The sequence below is a fragment of the Schistocerca cancellata genome, chromosome 8 (genome assembly GCF_023864275.1).
Source record: "Schistocerca cancellata isolate TAMUIC-IGC-003103 chromosome 8, iqSchCanc2.1, whole genome shotgun sequence".
NCBI lineage: Eukaryota > Metazoa > Arthropoda > Insecta > Orthoptera > Acrididae > Schistocerca > Schistocerca cancellata.
The window spans coordinates 196,569,201-196,587,365 of record NC_064633.1 but is presented as its reverse complement, the minus strand read 5'-3'; the positions used below and the strand labels follow the sequence as shown (position 1 = coordinate 196,587,365).

Here is an 18,165-nt window from a genome sequence, read left to right as displayed (position 1 = left end):
CTTAAACAACTTATGGCATTTTTCCTGTTTCAGTTTGCTTACAAGTATCATTCTGCTTCTGTTCTCATTCAGTTGATATGTATGAATGGTCACCTCATTTGTGATTTTTTATTCTTTAAATGTCTCCTGTTAGTAGTAGAGTCCATTATTTTTCTCTTCAGTCATCTATGTTATGTTGGCTCAAGTTCCTGGAGAAATCTTAGTCAAAATTAGTTTTCCACGTGTCAGAGCTAGCAGTTTAAATTCAGTATGCATTGTGGTAACAAAGTATTGTGTTTGTAGCTACAAAAATACTTTGAAACAATTGTGCTCAATCGGTGTTCTTAACTCTTCTATGCTGGTGTATAAATTTTAGATGATACTTTTGGTAGTTGGGATCTACATGCTTCTTACCTTTGCGATGATCTGTACGGATGTTACCATTGTACATGGCTAATGCTGACCCAGCTAATGTTCCTCAGCCTTTTGTTATATGCTGTATATGCCACTGTCTCTAATGATTAGTGTGCATTGTTTGTCAAATAGCACATTGGGTTTGTCCAGTAAAGAGCTATTGACACAGTGTTAAGTTCAGTTACCTGAAAGTGCTAGGTAATTACATTCTTGTGTGTTAATAATTCTTGTTAACTTCCTGCTAAAGCAAATTCAGCTTTGTAGTAACTTTATTCCAGTCTTAACCCAAAATGACATCTGCTTAATATAACTTCTCATACAGGCGACTTGACCGCACTCATTTACGCCGCCATGAAGAGCACTCGAGCTTTGAAATGTTGCGTCCTGGTTTTGCTCGTATATCATTGCCATTTTTTATGGCCGATCAAGAGGTGGCTTTTGTTTTGGAGGCTATAAAAATGGTTGCTACAGAAGGATGGAAGCTTCTGCCTCAATACATACTAAACCCTGAGACGGGAGAATGGAGACATCATACGAATACGGTAATTTTTGTTACTTTACACAGTATTCTGTAAAGTACAGTAGAAAAAATATCATGTGTTTCAGGTGTAATTAAAATAATATGTAGTTAAGCTCAAACACTTATTTCAATTCAGTTCGTGTAACATATCTGTTTTCTATTCCTGTTATGGTTTCATGGAAGTAATTTTTGAACCTTGTACTTTTACTCCATTATTTTATGAGTAAATTTGAACAATTTTTAGTTGTTATTAGAACCAAGTTTTTTATTGGCAATTAAGTATTTGAGAATACAAGAAAACAGTTTTGGATGCTATCTTTGATTGAAATAATTTGTCAGCTTTTGTACAAGTTCTGGTAATATCAAATTATTCTATAAGTTAACTTTGCAATTAAATTAAATTTTGTTTCCTTTCACAATAAGTAATAAAAACTGGTACATGTAGAAATTTCGAAACAACTTTATTTTTCTAGTTGCCTGACTTGTATAGCATAATCAAACATTACAGGTGTTTCGCGAGAGAAAATGGCTTGGCCATATAAGATACACTGATGGAAAAATGACTGTAAGTGAAAGACGTATCTCCTGCCTCGGTACGTTCCCTCAGGACTATGCTGACTGCCTCCATACAGCTCGCAATATATTCAACAAGGCTAGAAAGGTGAGACATACCCTAGGTTGTTGTCTAGTGTCTGTCACTTTTACATAGTATCTGAATTTCAAGGGGTTACATTCAGTGTATATTTTTAAAACTAGAGACACTAAATACAATTTTCATTTTTTTTCACTTTTTCTCAGATGGCTCAGAGGTACCCACTTGCTGATCAGTGTGTGATGTTTGATGAACACACAGAAAAGTTGCGGTGGTTTATGTTACCGAGTGAAGCACAGGATTTGCTACTGGGACACTCACGTCGGGTTAAGCACCACGTTCCATTTGAACCAGCCATATATGGAGGTTCCCGGGGGTCACCGGTGCCTCCCCCAGTTGCTGAAGAATCATCCCTTCCTCCTTCCCCTGAAGCACTTCCTCGTCACGGGAGCCTTCCGTGCATAGCTCCACGGCTGTCGGGTGGCCGCCCAATCTCTCCAGCAGTGCCATCTCACAGGTGTGACATCTCTTACGTAATGGCTATTTTTGAATGTTAGAAATAATTTAATATTTCTTAATCAAACTTTGTATGTAGACTCACTCATATGTTGATCCTGATCTTGTGAACTTAATATCAACTTAGTAGCAGAGAAATTGCTATGCTATATTTTTTAGTAACAAGAGTTGCTAAATTTCAGAGTTGATTTTATGTAGGCTTACTTTGAAATTTTTGCTACCTAAGCATTGAAGATCTTAAGTATTATTTTCAAGTACTAAATAATTCTGATGTTATTATCAGAAGTGATTGCACTTTTTGTTTACAAGGTGAAAAATGTGGAATATGGTTTCCCTATGCATTTGAAATATTCATTCACCCAAATAGTAAGGTAGATGTAATTTATATACAAGTAAGTCATTGGTACTAAATCGAGAAATTAAATAATCTAAAATAATTTCACTCATTAAAATAAGGGAGAAATACAGATTAATATTTATTTTGTGTTATCACTTGGTATGTCTCATTTTCATTCCCATTTCATTGATGCCTTGGTCACTTACTTTTATCAGCCTTTCTATTGCTCTTTGCTGTACTCCAGTCTCTGCCAAACTACGGAAATTACTTGTTCTCTAAAAGTACACTTCCAACATTATACTGACTTTGCCTAATGCCACTTGAGTACATAGGAAATTAATGATTTAGGTTTTTTTTTCCTGAATCATTTCTTGCAAATATCAGGTCGATTCCTTCAACAAGGACACAGGCGACCATCTTTCATATCCACATTATCACATCTGTATATATTTATATGTGTGCGTATAGAGTTACACATTTTCCCTGTGTTAAGCTGACAAATCTTTTATAATTGTAGAATGATATCTGGTGGATAAAATGTTGCACTACTATAAAATAATAAACATTTCAGTCAGAACTGATCTAGTAAATTCTTTGTCATTTATGTGTCAGCCCTGTTGCCAAATGGTAACTAAAAGTTTTTTATACTGTTATTTGGAAGAAAACAGTATATTTATACCTCTGTGCATATAAATACATTGGATAGGTACACAGAATTTATTGCCAAGTACACTTGAACAATTTATAATTACATTTTCAGTGAAAAACATCCATGCCTATGCTCCCACTCAGTGACACTGTCACTTTTTTTCTACAGAAAATGGAAGGGAATTAATGCTATGTCGTGAAATCCCACAATATTTGGTACTGGATTGCTACCTGGTAATAACTTAGGTTAATCATCTCCAATGGCTTTAAATGACTTTAGAACTTAAATGTTTATTGATGATACAAGTGCAGCAATCCAGCACCCAAACTGAACCGTACAGACATAGCCCAGCAGATGATAGCTGTATAGGCCTGCCACTAACAGCAAACCATTTATGTTGTAATCTCACACGATCTCATATTTTCGATGAACCAACATGTAGATAACTTTTTTTTCTGATGATAGATAGCTTTTTTTTCTGATGATACTAAGTTTGTCAGCTTAATACAAAGAGAAAACATAATAAAAAGGCAGCTAATTCATACAAACATGAAAAAAAATCTTGTTTCACAAGGATTTACATGTTGTGAACAATGATATTGTTTGTGTATGTACTTGCAAATAAATCAGCTGCCAAAACTGCTATTACACTATTCATTCACACCTCAGCACTAGTTGTTGCACAAGTTAGATACGTGCTACATACTTCAAACAATACCCATTTGGCTAACATCAGAACTGTGACAATATTTCTGTCTTTATATTTCATCTTTCATTCTTCTCTGTGTTTGAAACTGAGTCAGCATTCCTCCATATCTCATATCAAGGATTTAAAATTTTCTTTCTACTCGAATGTAGTATTGTAGGATCACATAGGTGTTTTGTTATTAATTTATGATATATATTTGTTTTCAATATGTCTTTAAATATTTTGGTGTTAGCTATTTCTTTAATCTACTAGCACAATTTGTTGTGCAGTTTAGTCCCTAGTAGAAAATAGTGTTATTATGCTTCATTTCAAAGGCAATTGGGTAGGCTGTTTGAATAGGTAGAGCTGTTTGTATAATAATTGCTATCGTTTTTTTTTCATAATGTATGCAATGGATTGGTATATGTGCAGTACAGAACAAGTTGGTTGAAAGCCCAACTAAAACTAAAGATTGAGTGAACTGAGAAGTGTTACGAAACTACAGGGCACTTACTACCATACACTGAGGACAGTATTCTAACGGAATAACATACTGTTAAAACTGGTATCTTTATGTGCTAATTTCACTTAAACAGACATTAAATACTCGGCCTTAAAATTTTGTGGAAATTATACAATCTAATAAATTATTACATACTTCAATTTGACATATTATTTTCTCCCTTTAAGCTGAAATTTGTGCTGTTTGTTTTCTTTATTTCTAATATACTGATCAACTGTAAACCTGCTTGTGGGTTTCATTTACTACTTCCATAAGGAATCTTGACATTTTATCTCTGATTACAGTGATGGTGTCATCATCAAAGAATATGTTTCCTCATGTTTTACATTCTCTGCAAAATTGCTACACCATATTACTGTATTTTGGATCTGATAAATGTACCATCAGAAGCTTCACCTTATTTGAGGCCTGCGTTCTCTCCACTCTAAGCACCTATTTTCCTCATATCATTAACACCAGCCATTGGTTATTAGTTATTCCTAATGATTCTAGCTGCTATTGTAGAATTGTGTGATTAACTGTGTCAAAGGTCTTGGAAAAATCTAAAGATATACCTGGGACATAGTCAACCTTGGCTGGTGCGTAAAGCACCAATTTCTAAACTCAACTACAATCCTTTCTGCACTTCGGAAAAATTGTGCTCGACTGAGGAGATTGTATTTATTCAGATAATTCATTTTTATGTTTTTTGTAAGTTATTCTGCTATTCTTTTAGATGACAGCAGAGAGACAGGTCTGTAACTTTTTATATCTTGCCCATTGCCTTTCTTTAATTACGGTAAAACTTTTGCCTGTTTCAGATAGTCTGGGAAGCTACCTGAGCTGAAAGACTCATTTATTCTGTCTGTTAATGAATCTTCCATTCATTGTTCCAGTTCATTAAGTGGCTGTTAATCCTGCTGACATTTAATTTTGTGAATTTTTGTTCTGTTTTCCTAGTATGTCTTGTGTGGTGAAGTAATATCATGACTGTTCACATTTTTTGATAGGAGGTACATATATATTTCGGAGAATTTTTGTTGTAATTTCTCTGTAATATTGAAACAATACTCATTCACACAAAAGGTGAAAAAAGTGACAGTCTGGCAAAAGGGCACATCCTGCGGACCACTTGTAACATAATTTTTGTGGCGGGGGTTCATATGATTAGATTAATAGTTTACTGTAAAAGAGTGCCACTGTTTGAAACACTTGATGTTATAGAATTTAAATTTCCATCATGTCAATTGGAAATAAGTTTCTTAAGTATAAAACAGCAAAGCTGTTTCTCAAGTATGATTTTTCTCTCTGCAACAACAGTAATACAAAAACAATGAGGCAGCAAATGAGAAACGGATGATGCTGAAGTACAGTATAAAACATTTATAGAGATGAATAGTGTAAATACAAGACTGACTGTAACACACATGTATGTATGTAATTACATAGGTCTCTTTAAGGAATCTGCCCATTCTGTGATAAATTTTCTGACAGAGCATGAGAAAGTCATTCTCAAACATATGATACAATGATAGGTGATGTAAAATAGTCAAACAAAATGATGGATTGCTGTTGTATGCTTACCTGGTGAAGAACTGCCCACAGAGATTGAAAAATTGGCACTTCATTTATCATGGAGGTCTTCAGCTAATGAAAGTGAAATGAGTGCTGAGTGACATGTGACATACTGTTTATCTGTAATCAGTATCTCTAAAACTTCAGAATATTCAAAGTTGGGCAGAAAATACACCACTGTAACAGTAATACAGCACTGAAATGTCTTGAATTTTAGCAAACAAGCAACTGTGTATTTGCAGAATGTTTATCGAGACCTGATTTGATTGTTGTATGGTATTGTATCAGTGGATTGAGTTTATGTGCAAAATTCAACTGCACGTTTTATTGCTCATGTAAAATATTATTGTCCAGGATTTATAATGCACAACTTCAAAAAATCTAAATCTGTTTAAAACAGGCTGGCTGTTTCTCGAGTATGATTTGCAATCTGCAACAACAATAGTCTAAAAACAATGAGGCAGCAAACAAGAAAAGGAAGGTCAGAAATACAGTATAAAACATTTATAGAGATGAATAGTGTAAATACAATGTTGATTCCAACACATACATGTATGTAATTACTTAGGTCTCTTTAAGGAATCTGCTCATTCTGTGATAAATTTTCTGACAGAGTGTGAGAAAGTCGTACTCAATAGATTCAGTAGGTTTCACCCTGATGTAACACATGATATAATGAGAGGTGATGTAAAATAGTAAAAAAAATGATGGATTGCTGTTTGACACTTACCTGATGAACAATTTTCCACAAAGATACAAAAATTGTCACATCATTTTTCATGGAGGTCTTCAGCTAATGAAAGTGAAATGAGTGCTGATTGACATGTGACATATTGTTTATCTGTAATCATTACTTCTAGAACTTCAGAATATTCAAAATGGGGAGGAAAATACACCTTTGAAACAGCCATACAGGACTGAAGTCTCTTGACTTTTAGTAAACAAGCAGTTGTGTATTTGCAGAATGTTTATCAAGACCTATTTTGATTGTTGTATGGTAGTGTATCAATGGATTGAGCTTATGTGAAAAATTCAACTGCTTGTTTTGTTGCATTAGTAAAATGTTATTGTCCAGGATTTGTAATGGACAAACTTAGAAAATCTAAATGAGGATGAAGTATATTAAAAACAAAGATTCCATGACTTACCAAACGGGAAAGCGCTGGTAGATAGACACAATAAAAAACAGACAAACACACACACACAGAATTTCAGGTAGATACCTATATCTAATAACTTTAGCTTATAGATGGAATTTGAACACATCATTGGTGAAGCTCCTCTAGATGCACACCATGTGGTTTTTACATATTTACAAAAATATACAGTTTACTATTTGTATCCCTTTCTTTTTAACTATATTTATTGTAATCTCAATTACAGCTTTGAGAGATTTTTTGAGTGTATTGTGAGGGATATACAGGTAGCCCAAAAACTGCATACACTTTTTGAAACTGAATATATCTTTAATTAAAGCAGATGTAAATGAAACATTTCTGGTGTTGTGTACATTAAGGTAAGTATATGCTTAAAAGGACCACCTTCCGCATCATCAACAATGACTTAGAACAGAGAAACATACTAATTTTGTTCTTTGGAATGGTACAATATTGCAGGCTTGCTCAGTTTCCTCTCTTAGATCATCCAGTGTTAGCATTTTGTGGCATACACTGTGTGTATGCTGTGTACCCCAAATATACAAGTGAAGGGGGTTAAAATCTGGTGAATGAGCTTGACATTCCACAGCACTTTCACTTCATCCTAGTCATATTAAAGGGAATGTGCGATTGGGAAATTCTCTCACATCAAGTTGAAAGTGAGGTGCTGCTCGTTCCTGCTGGAAGTAATAATCTTCGTTTTCAAAACTGTCATTAGATCTGGAGTCATCAAGTGCAATATTTCTACATAATAGTCACCTGTGAGTTTTTTAAAAGAAGTACAGCCAGATTAACCCTCCTGATAACAGACAACACCAGACTGATATTCCCGGTAGATCAACATGCTTTTCTTCAATTATGTTTGAATTTTTATTTGCCCAGTACACACAAATATAGCAGTTCATTGTTTCATTAAGTTTAAATGTCACTTCATTTGAGCAAAGAGTTATGTTTTGGAAATATTCATCTTCTTTGCTCATGTTGATGAAACACTCACAAAATTCAGTTCATCCATCAGAATCATCCTCTTTTGGAGTATGGACAAGTGTCAGAATTTAAGACTTCCACCTCTGAACCCACAAAATTCTGTAAACACTGGTTTTAATGATCCCTGTCTCATGAGAGCATTGCTTCACACACTTTTTGGTGAATGGTATGTACGTCTTAATCACTGCTTAATCACTGCAAGCACTCCTTCATTGTCTGTTTATCATCTCTTCATTTTGGTACATTCCCTCTTCGCATCATACACCATTCCATCAACTTCAAACTTGTCTTGGATTCATGTAGTTATTAAATGTGAGGATAGAAGTATTCAAAATTCAACTCGGTTAAGTCGTGGAGCCTCATTCACATTTTCTGTTTTCCAATAAATCCTTTAGCACCCACATCCTTTCATCAAATGATAACTCCATCTTTATTTCCAGTCCTGCAACAAATGGAAGCATTGCAAAGTTTTACACTGACTTATAATTATTATTCACAAAAAAATTATTTCTATCTGCTTTAATTAAAGATAGGCTCAGTTTCAAAAAGTGCTTACATTATTTTGGGAGACCCTGTATTTTCCAAGTTGAGGATAATTTTTTTTAGAATTTATATTTATTGTGTGGAATGTTCTTCTGTTACCACATACGCAGGGGTGAACATGGGCGAGCCAGGTGCTACAGTTTAGGCTCTGGTTCAATACCTCCACCACTTAGCCCCGAGACTGCAGCAGTTCTGGGCTGCATGGTAGGCCAGCGCTCCTGTGGCAGTCAGACTGACCTCACCGACAGGCCACCATATGTGGGCAGCCCGCTGCATATTGTCACTTCTACACCAGACATGGTTGGTGCTCTAGGCTCCCCTCACAGTCCTGAGGACATTCGTGCATATGTGCAGGAAGTAACACAGGTTTGTGCCAAACTTTGACTAGTGTGGATAGAAGGCTCTTAATACTATTATTAAACTGGAGACATATTTGACATTGAAGTTCTGTTGACTACATATGGCTCTTCACTAGATATTAAAACACTGTGTAACTGAATATGGTTGCTGCCTTGTGGTCTTCAGATTTATCAGTCTTTTCATTGAGTCACCAATGCTACAGAATTACTCAATGTTCATAATTCTGAGTGTGTGTGTGTGTGTGTGTGTGTGTGTGTGTGTGTGTGTGTGTGTTTTTCACTGATCGTAAGTTTATATGTTAATTTGCTGCATTCAGTATCGGACAATAACTGCTCGATGTTATAATTTAACCAGAAATAGCCTGAGTGGAATGACTTATATGATTTTCACCTTTAGTTTCTTAAAGGTGTTATAATGATTTTCGTTTGCTAAATACAAAACAGACATAGAATCACCATGTTGCTCTTCTCAAGTTTCAGGCAGCCTAAATTGTTTTGTCAGTTGAACAACTTTAGGCATAACACTGTGTGTATTTAAAATTACTCTGAACTTTTTCTTTTATATTTCCTATTTGTGCATAGGAAAAATTGTCCCAGGCTGTTACTTTCTGGTGTACGAGGGTGTGCTGAAAAGTCGTGCCTCCAAATTTTTTATGTGAAAACTCTTAAAGCTTTTACAATAAAACAAACATTATTAACATTCCATCATTATTATTCATGTCTACATATTTACTTCTCAACATAGTCACTGTGTGATGAATACAATTTGGCCAACAAGGGACAGTTTGTTGACACCATCACCATAGAATATTTGACTTTGTTGACTGATGCACAATCTCACTTTTGCCTGCACCACTTCTTCACTGTCAAAGTGATAGCCTTGAAGGTGTTCTTTAAGTTTTGGTAACATATAAAAATCAGATGGGGCCAAGTTGGGACTGCATGGATGGTGTTTGATGACAGTGAACCCCAGATACTTGATAGTTGCAGATCTCACAGCACTTGGGTGGTCTGGAATTTTCATGCTGAAGGAGATCGTGCTCCATGTGTGGATGAACTCTTTGAATTTGTGCTGTCAAAAACGTGATTACAGCACACATTTTTTCATACAACAACATAGAGTTTCACACTACAATTTTGAGCCCTCTAGCGGCAGAGGGTCAGAACATGTGTTAGTGAAGCAGGAAAGTTGACTGGGTAATATGCATTACGTGTAATCATCAATCAATATCGATAACAGAATAAAAAAAATGTGGAGGCATTACTTTTCAGTGTATATGCTTCTTTTCTTACATAGCTTAAGTGTGAAATTGTGTATTCAGTGTTAAAACTTTCACCATTGTGAATAGGTAAGGTGTTGATGTGTTCTGAACAAATGTCAGCAAGTTTTCTATGCTTATCATATAAAAATTCATCTCTGTGTTGCATAATGATACATAATTGTGCACATAACTATTTTAACTGTTTTGATACACTTCACACAATGAGTCTGTGCCATTTTCAGCATTTTAGAAGATATATTTCTGATTATGCACCTTGAGTGCAAAATTTTGATACAATATTGAAGCAATGTGGTCCAGTCTTTTTCCTAAGGTACTGTGAGTGATGGCCTTTGATATTCTTACCGTATGGACTTCAATGAGAACTAAGACAATCACTCACAGCAGTCAGCCAGAAGATATTGTCAACTGTCAAAATAAAATGCATAAAAATAAAGTAGTAAACACACCAGGCTAGCCAGAAATTCATCTTCTGTTAGTTGCGCACTGCAATGCAAGATACAGTTCTCTGGAGGGGAAGTGAAAAAAGACTACACTTATGACATGCATCTTAAACACAAACCAAAAAATGTGCATCAGAATGTTACATTACACTTCAAACCAGACAAACCACAAGGAGTGTGTGATCTATGCCGTCATTATATGAGGTTGGCTACTGAACTGGAACAGTGTCACATCAGGTTCACTAATTGATGTTTACTGTTATGTCACTAGAATAATTTATTTGGTTCTCTTTACTGAAGTAGCTTAGTGTCTAGTATGGTGCATAGTCATCATTTGCTTATTACTGCGTATTTATAGCCGCCATATAGAAATGCTGGCTAGGTGTGGTTTGTAGACATTTCCTTCTGAATATAACTTTGTATTTTGTGCATGGTACAGAGCCTTCCAAACATTTCATTAAGTATGATTTTCCTGCTTCATAATTTCCAATTTCTAGTACAAGTGGGTGGAGGAGGGAGAAGGTAGAGACTTGAGGAGTCTATGTTGGATATTAACTTACATTTCAATTTATTAGGGAACTTCTAATAACAATTTTGATATGTTTGAGTGTTACAGAGCTTAAAATTTGTTTCAAAACAGCCACTAGAGAAACTTCTCAATGTGTTATAATGAAGTAGTTTGTTCTGTCAGGATAAAATGGAAAAAAATTAACCATAAATTCATCAGATCTTTGAATCATTTCTTGTTTTTATTCTTGGGCCAAAAGCTGCATTGGACTTGCTGAAAGAAGTCACATTCTCACATGAGGTCATTATTTTATTTGGAGTAAACATTTTATTCCTTTTTATTTTTGATGAGTTAATTTTGTGCATTGGGCATTATCAGGTGATGACACCCAAAAAGTGTGTCATATATTGTAGGAATTTACAATTCACTTATTGTATTGGGAGTATTGTACGTGCTGATATGGTTTGTACTTTTTTAGTTAAACATGTAGGATCTAATGTCTGTTTCTGTCATGCCCATATGTACTATGGTGATGTAGCATTCTTATTGGGGAAACCATAACTTTTCTTTCCATCTTGCTATGTAGAATATGATGTGCTGCAAACGTATAATATAAATTTTATGTCCCAAGAGGGGCAAGATTGCAAATGAAATTAATAAGTATATATTTCAATTGAACTGCAGCCTCATGTGGGATAGTGGCTTCTTTCACTGAATCTTATGTAACTGCAAGCAACAACACTGTTAGAGTATGGGTACATGCCTGCTGATAATACAAAAATGATTATTTTTAAAATGTTCTGACACTCTCTGATTTCAGGTTAATAGATAGTAACTCAATTACATATCAATAAATTTCTTTCCTTTTGCAGTCTCTCGCCACCGAAATAAAGTCGGAGATTCGGGAAGTGATCTCAAAAGTGGACGTATTACTGTCGGACAGTGAGGGAAATGGCTACAGTTCTTCTTGTGACACTCCACCACCGACAAGGTCTTCATCCTTGAAGCAGTCACAGCAGACACCTCGAAAGGCTCCTGCATCACCAACACCACAAACACCTCCTCCACAACAACAGACACCAGTTCAGCAATTACCGGTAAAACAGCCACAGTCCCAGGAGGTACCACTCCAGAAGTCAACATCTGAGGTGGCACAAATCCAACAGCAATTGCCACAAGAGGTGCAAATCCAACAGCCACTGCCTCAGGGGGCAAAAATCCAAAAACCACAACCTCAGGAGGCACAAATACAACAGCCAATGCCGCAGGGGGCAGAATTCCAACAGCCTCTGTCTCAGGAGGAACAGTTCCAGCAGCCTCCACTCCAGCTGCCACCAACACAACAGCAGCCACTTCAGATATCACCACCACAGCAATTATTACTTCAACAATCACCACCACAACAAGTATTCCCTCAGCAGCCACCACCGGCGCAGCAGCAACAATCACTTCCGTCATCACCACCACATCAACTATTACTTCAGCAGTCACCTCCCCAGCAGCTATTACTTCAGGAGTCACCTCCCCAGCAGCTGTTACTTCAGGAGTCACCTCCCCAGCAGCTGTTACTTCAGCAGTCACCTCCACACCAGTTACTACTTCAGCAGTCCCCTGTACAGCAGACTTTACTGCAGCAGACATCACCGCAGCAGCTGTTACTGCAACACTCGCCACCACAGCAAATACTAGTCCAACAGTCTCCACAGCAGATAACATCACCCCAGATGCCTGGAGAAACCCTAACAACTACTCTAATACAATCACAAGGTGTACCTGCAGACAATGTCACTTTCTTAACAACTGCCGATGTGGCTGACTACATAAAGGAAATGACTGCTGAAATGACCAGTGAGGTCAAATCTGAAATCAGAGATATGGTGTCGCAGGTGGACGAGTTGTTAGCAGACAATACTGAGGGAAGAATCTCTGACTCTTCAGCATCACCCTCCTCAGCCAATGGCTCACTGTTATCTCCTCAGCAGACTGAACAGAAAAATATCACTGGGCCCCTGGCCCCTGTATCGGAGGTACAAGTGCTTGCAATGTACTCGTAAATGTGATGTTGTGTTTGAAACACTGTTTGTGATTTTCTTGTTGTTGTTTATTAATAGCATGTTTACGCAAATTCAGTGCCTCTTGAAATACTTTTATTTGCTTTCCTGCAACTTGTACTAAGAAGAACTGTTACTTCTTTTTCTGTTTCTTTCTGCCACTCACAAATTTGTCACCTGCTGGTAAAAACGTGAGCTGGAAACAATATTCTTTCACAGCTATGAAATATATCCAGTGAATGATTCACACTGTGACTGTGAATGCTTAGTATTGTAATGTATTCTGGCACTATTTGGTCACTAACTGTTTAATTTGTTGGTTGAGTTGTGATAACACAAATGCTTGGCTATATAATCTGTTAATGCATGAAAACAGAGTTTTTTCTCCAAAAACTGTGTCAATACTTTGGTTGCCCTTAAGATTATATTTCAGTCTAAAACATCAATATTTGAAGTTTTTTGATTAATATGAAAGTAGTTTGTTGTATATTAATTTGAATGTAGTATCTAGTGTTTATTTAATTCACAAATTGTTATTTATTGATAGATGATGTATAAAGGAATATCACATCCACTTCTATAGTATTCTCTTTTCTGTGGATATTTAACTGGCCCTTTCATTTTTTAGTCTCAATTTGCACTTTCAGCTCTATCATTTTATCGTAGTGTATATACTTTGTGGTATTGTGCATTAATATCTGAATCTGTGAAATAACTTTTACAAACAGTTTCTTGAATATTTTGTCACATCCACCCATCACATTCATATTTACTACATCTCTCTCACTGTCTGTTTTATAGGTAAGGCAATAAAAGGTCTTAATATGTAGTAATGGTTTTTCTTCTAAAAGTTATTTATATTTTATTTCCCTTTTTTTATAAAAAAGGTTCATTGTTGTCTTGAATAACAAGATTGTCAAAACTGGAGATAAAATAATTTTAAATTTTTCATCGCAGAGTGATACTTCAACATCTCCTGATGAGCCGCCATCCAGCAGCATCCAAACGATCAGCGAGCCAATGTCAGAGTCGATAAGTGAGCAGGACTCTACCTGTAACCCCGAAAGTATTTCCCAGGTAGGATTGCGTATTTTCTTGAAAACACCAATAGAGAAAAAAGTTCTCTGTGATCTTATCTGTCCTGTCTTTCAGCACTGTAATGTCAGCGTAAAGACTTCAATCCACGCATAAATTGGCAACAGTTTAAGAAAGTTACTGTGTTCAAAATGTGAATAACTTTCTGTTAGACATGTGAACAGCATCATTCTTGCAAATTTGAAAAAATGTTACATAAGAGACATGTGAGACTGATAGAGAGGATCTATACTTATAATACAACCTTTCACTGGACTAGGCTGCTAACATTACTTGAACAAGAACTTCACTGAAGCTCCAGTTATTGATGTGTGTGATGAGTGTAACATTGGAAATACTATACTGGATACTGGGTAGTCCTCCATTGTAGTTGCAGCACCTTGTTCATGGAACAAGTCTGGATAGCTCGTAACATATGTGCAAATATTGTGGGCTTGTGCAAGAAGAGTGTGATAGTTACTGCTTGTATTATGACGGGCAAAAAGCTCGTTGTGAGTGATTCTATGTGCTAGGCAGTGCATATGTTAGTGTTTGTTTTTATAGCTTTCTGCCATTTGTTAAAATATTTGAGAATTTTGGTTTTCAGTTTTGCTGTGGTGAAATAATGTAGTCTCTGCATAACTGTGCTCTTGTCTATTATTTGATGTATGTTTTTGCTAAATTACAGAGACATATTGTTTCTCACTTATTTTCCAGTTTTTTTATTTCTGTAAGGTCTTGTTGTTCAGATGTTCCTGTACATTGGTGGCGATCATTGTCTCACTATGTACAACAGGGCTTATTAAATGATATCATCTTTCACCTCATTTTTTGTTTGGTGTTCCTCTAAGTCTTTATTTACAGGAAGCAAAAGGCTTTAAAGAAATAGCTGATGTTAAAGAAATAACTGACAGTTGTTTATGATTGGTTTGAGCAACAGAAAATTTTGCTAACTAAATTATGATTCTTATGACTTTTATTGTTATTCATGAGTAGATAATCAATTCAGAGATTGTAGCTAGTGTACGGTCTTTTCTTTTTCTTCTTTTTAGTACCATTGTTCATCTTGATGTGCCCTAAATGTGATTCTGTGAAACTATATTGCCATCTTGAGCATGTAGTCAACAAATTAGAAGACCAGTGGAAGGATTCCTATTGCAGTGTTTGCACACACTGAAATGAGATATTAACAATTCAAAAACATGGAGGTCTCATTTGATTACGGAAGTTTCTTACAGTGAAGAACAACAGTAGGGGTGTATGTAGTATAGATAGAGAGGATTAGGGAGCAATTAAAAATTAAGTCAAGAATACTTAGGAGGTCAGAACGCAAGTCCCTTCATCCAGTACAGTAAGAAACAGCACATTTTTTTATTGTAAATGTTAAGTTAAAGCACTCCCTTGTTTTTCTCTTAATCTGTATGCTGTGTAAATGTTCTTTAAAATATGTTTTCATACTGAATGAATTTTTTATTCTTTCCATCTTCCAATTGTTCAATTTATTCTCTTCTTTCAGTTCATCTTATTCTTTATGGTTCTCCATATGTGTTAAGTATATTGCAACTGTGTAGAACAGTACATTTTTATCCAAATAACAATGACAAGTGGATGTGAAATTCACCAAAGTTTTATTACATTCATCACACCTGTCCTGAAATGGAAATAATCTAGTTCAGTGCACTCCTTGGTAGAAAGGTTTCTGTGCTGCCCAACTGACACCACAGCTAATAATGTATTAGGAGCATTTCTTGTGAATGCCTCAGTTAGCTAATAAAATAATACATCAGCCTAAAGCCATTTTCCTTGTGGCTGCTTGAGCTGTTTCACAATAACTAACATTGAATGTACATGTCTGATTGGTGGATGATATTTCACTTTTCATCCATAATGTATATTTTGCAGCACTTGTCAAACAACCATCTGAAGATATATTATCTTTTGGAGAATTTGTGGGGTTATTGGGCAATCATATGTAGTTGAAACCAAATAGTCATTCTGTATCCAAGTCAGGAACGGGACTCAATTATTGAATAAAACAAATTAATAGTAAATGATTTATAACAAATTTTTTATTTCTCATTTCATTATTTATACTGTAGCGTGTAAATATAAAGCTGTACTCCCATTTTTTAGTTAATACATGTATGACAACACCTGTGATATCATTACCTTATTGACTTTAAAGAGGTTATAGAGACAGAGAGTTGCCACTGATGATATTATCCTTGATTGTTTGGGAGCTCAGGACACCATGTTTGTACCTATCTTACATTTCTTTCAGGTACCATGAAGTGTGTGACATTATTGTAGATTGTTTTAAAGTTCCAAATACTGCTTATGTGCTATATTAACTTTTATGTGAAAATATGATACACCTTACCACACTTTGCATGTGTCTTGTCATTCCATACAAGTATCACACACTAAGTAAATCATACTCTGTGATGTAGCCCTATTGGAGTGCATTTCCTTATATTAGCAATTATTCTCAATAACCTCTTCTCTAGCCCAAATACAAAGATAAGAGAGATTACGATGCTCTCTGAGATGTGTAGAGTGTCATTGTTCCTTTACTCCTTATAGAATAAGTATTAAATAGGACAGAAAGTTGCTAATGTTGCTACAAATTAGTCCCAACCACTCACAGATTCCACAATGCTGCTTACAGTTTCTTACAGAGTGTAAAATTTGTAGATGTAGAAGAATGGAGTTAGTATCAGAGATACAAATTGTGTGAATTTTTTGGCAATGGATGAAACTGTTGACAATGGACATCTCAGCTACAAAGCAAATCACTTGACTCAAAAAGATCACTTGCAATGTTGAATTTATTTTTCACATTATGGCACTGTTATCACTTCAGTCTTCTTCACAGGTGATTACTGTATAGTCAGAATGATAAAGGTGTATAATAGTAGTATGAATTTTGTTGCAATAGTCTGGGTAAGTCCACTATATCAGAAAATTTTGTCAGACCTGAATGAATAATCCTTACTGTTAGTTGATTGTAAATCCTAGAAAACATTCATGTTTTGAACAGGGAAAAAGCACCTTATGCTGCTAACAGACTAATTTAGTTATCTTAGACATCTACATCTGTCTGTATTCCACATGCCACCAAACAGAACATTTTGAAAGGAGTCTGATATACCGGAAACCTATCTACCCCCCTACAACCCCCCCCCCCCCCTGCCCCCACACTCCGCCCTCTTATTTTTGTTCCATTTTCAGATTATTCACAAGAAGGAAGATTGTTGGCGCTTTCTGTGTACTGGAATGCCAAATACTGTATAATTTTATCCTTGCAATTATTATGTGAAGACGTTTCTTACAATGAGAATTGAGAAGGAGGGATCTGTGTGTACTTTAGATCTGTGACATTATGCATTTATGTGTACTTCATCTACCATCATTATTTTTGTTAGACATTACAAATTAGGAAATGGCAATTATACATTTACATACCTTTAAAATCTTTTTTGGTTGTACGTCATGTTCCATTGTCTGTTCATTACTCTTGCTACACTCCTGGAAATTGAAATAAGAACACCGTGAATTCATTGTCCCAGGAAGGGGAAACTTTATTGACACATTCCTGGGGTCAGATACATCACATGATCACACTGACAGAACCACAGGCACATAGACACAGGCAACAGAGCATGCACAATGTCGGCACTGGTACACTGTATATCCACCTTTCGCAGCAATGCAGGCTGCTATTCTCCCATGGAGACGATCGTAGAGATGCTGGATGTAGTCCTGTGGAACGGCTTGCCATGCCATTTCCACCTGGCGCCTCAGTTTGACCAGCGTTCGTGCTGGACGTGCAGACCGCGTGAGACGACGCTTCATCCAGTCCCAAACATGCTCAATGGGGGACAGATCCGGAGATCTTGCTGGCCAGGGTAGTTGACTTACACCTTCTAGAGCACGTTGGGTGGCACGGGATACATGCGGACGTGCATTGTCCTGTTGGAACAGCAAGTTC

The 18,165-nt window shown here is 36.0% G+C and overlaps 1 protein-coding gene across 1 annotated transcript in view; it reads left to right on the top strand.

Annotated features, from left to right (window-relative positions):
* The window catches only part of LOC126095747 (uncharacterized), a 93,243-nt gene that overhangs the window by 25,938 nt on the left and 49,140 nt on the right, over window positions 1–18,165 (top strand). The window contains exons 8-13 of the mRNA XM_049910522.1: window positions 716–935; window positions 1,422–1,574; window positions 1,712–2,022; window positions 8,570–8,825; window positions 11,922–13,076; window positions 14,058–14,177. Coding sequence (XP_049766479.1) covers window positions 716–935; window positions 1,422–1,574; window positions 1,712–2,022; window positions 8,570–8,825; window positions 11,922–13,076; window positions 14,058–14,177 — 2,215 coding nt within the window. The remainder of the gene's footprint in view (window positions 1–715; window positions 936–1,421; window positions 1,575–1,711; window positions 2,023–8,569; window positions 8,826–11,921; window positions 13,077–14,057; window positions 14,178–18,165) is intronic.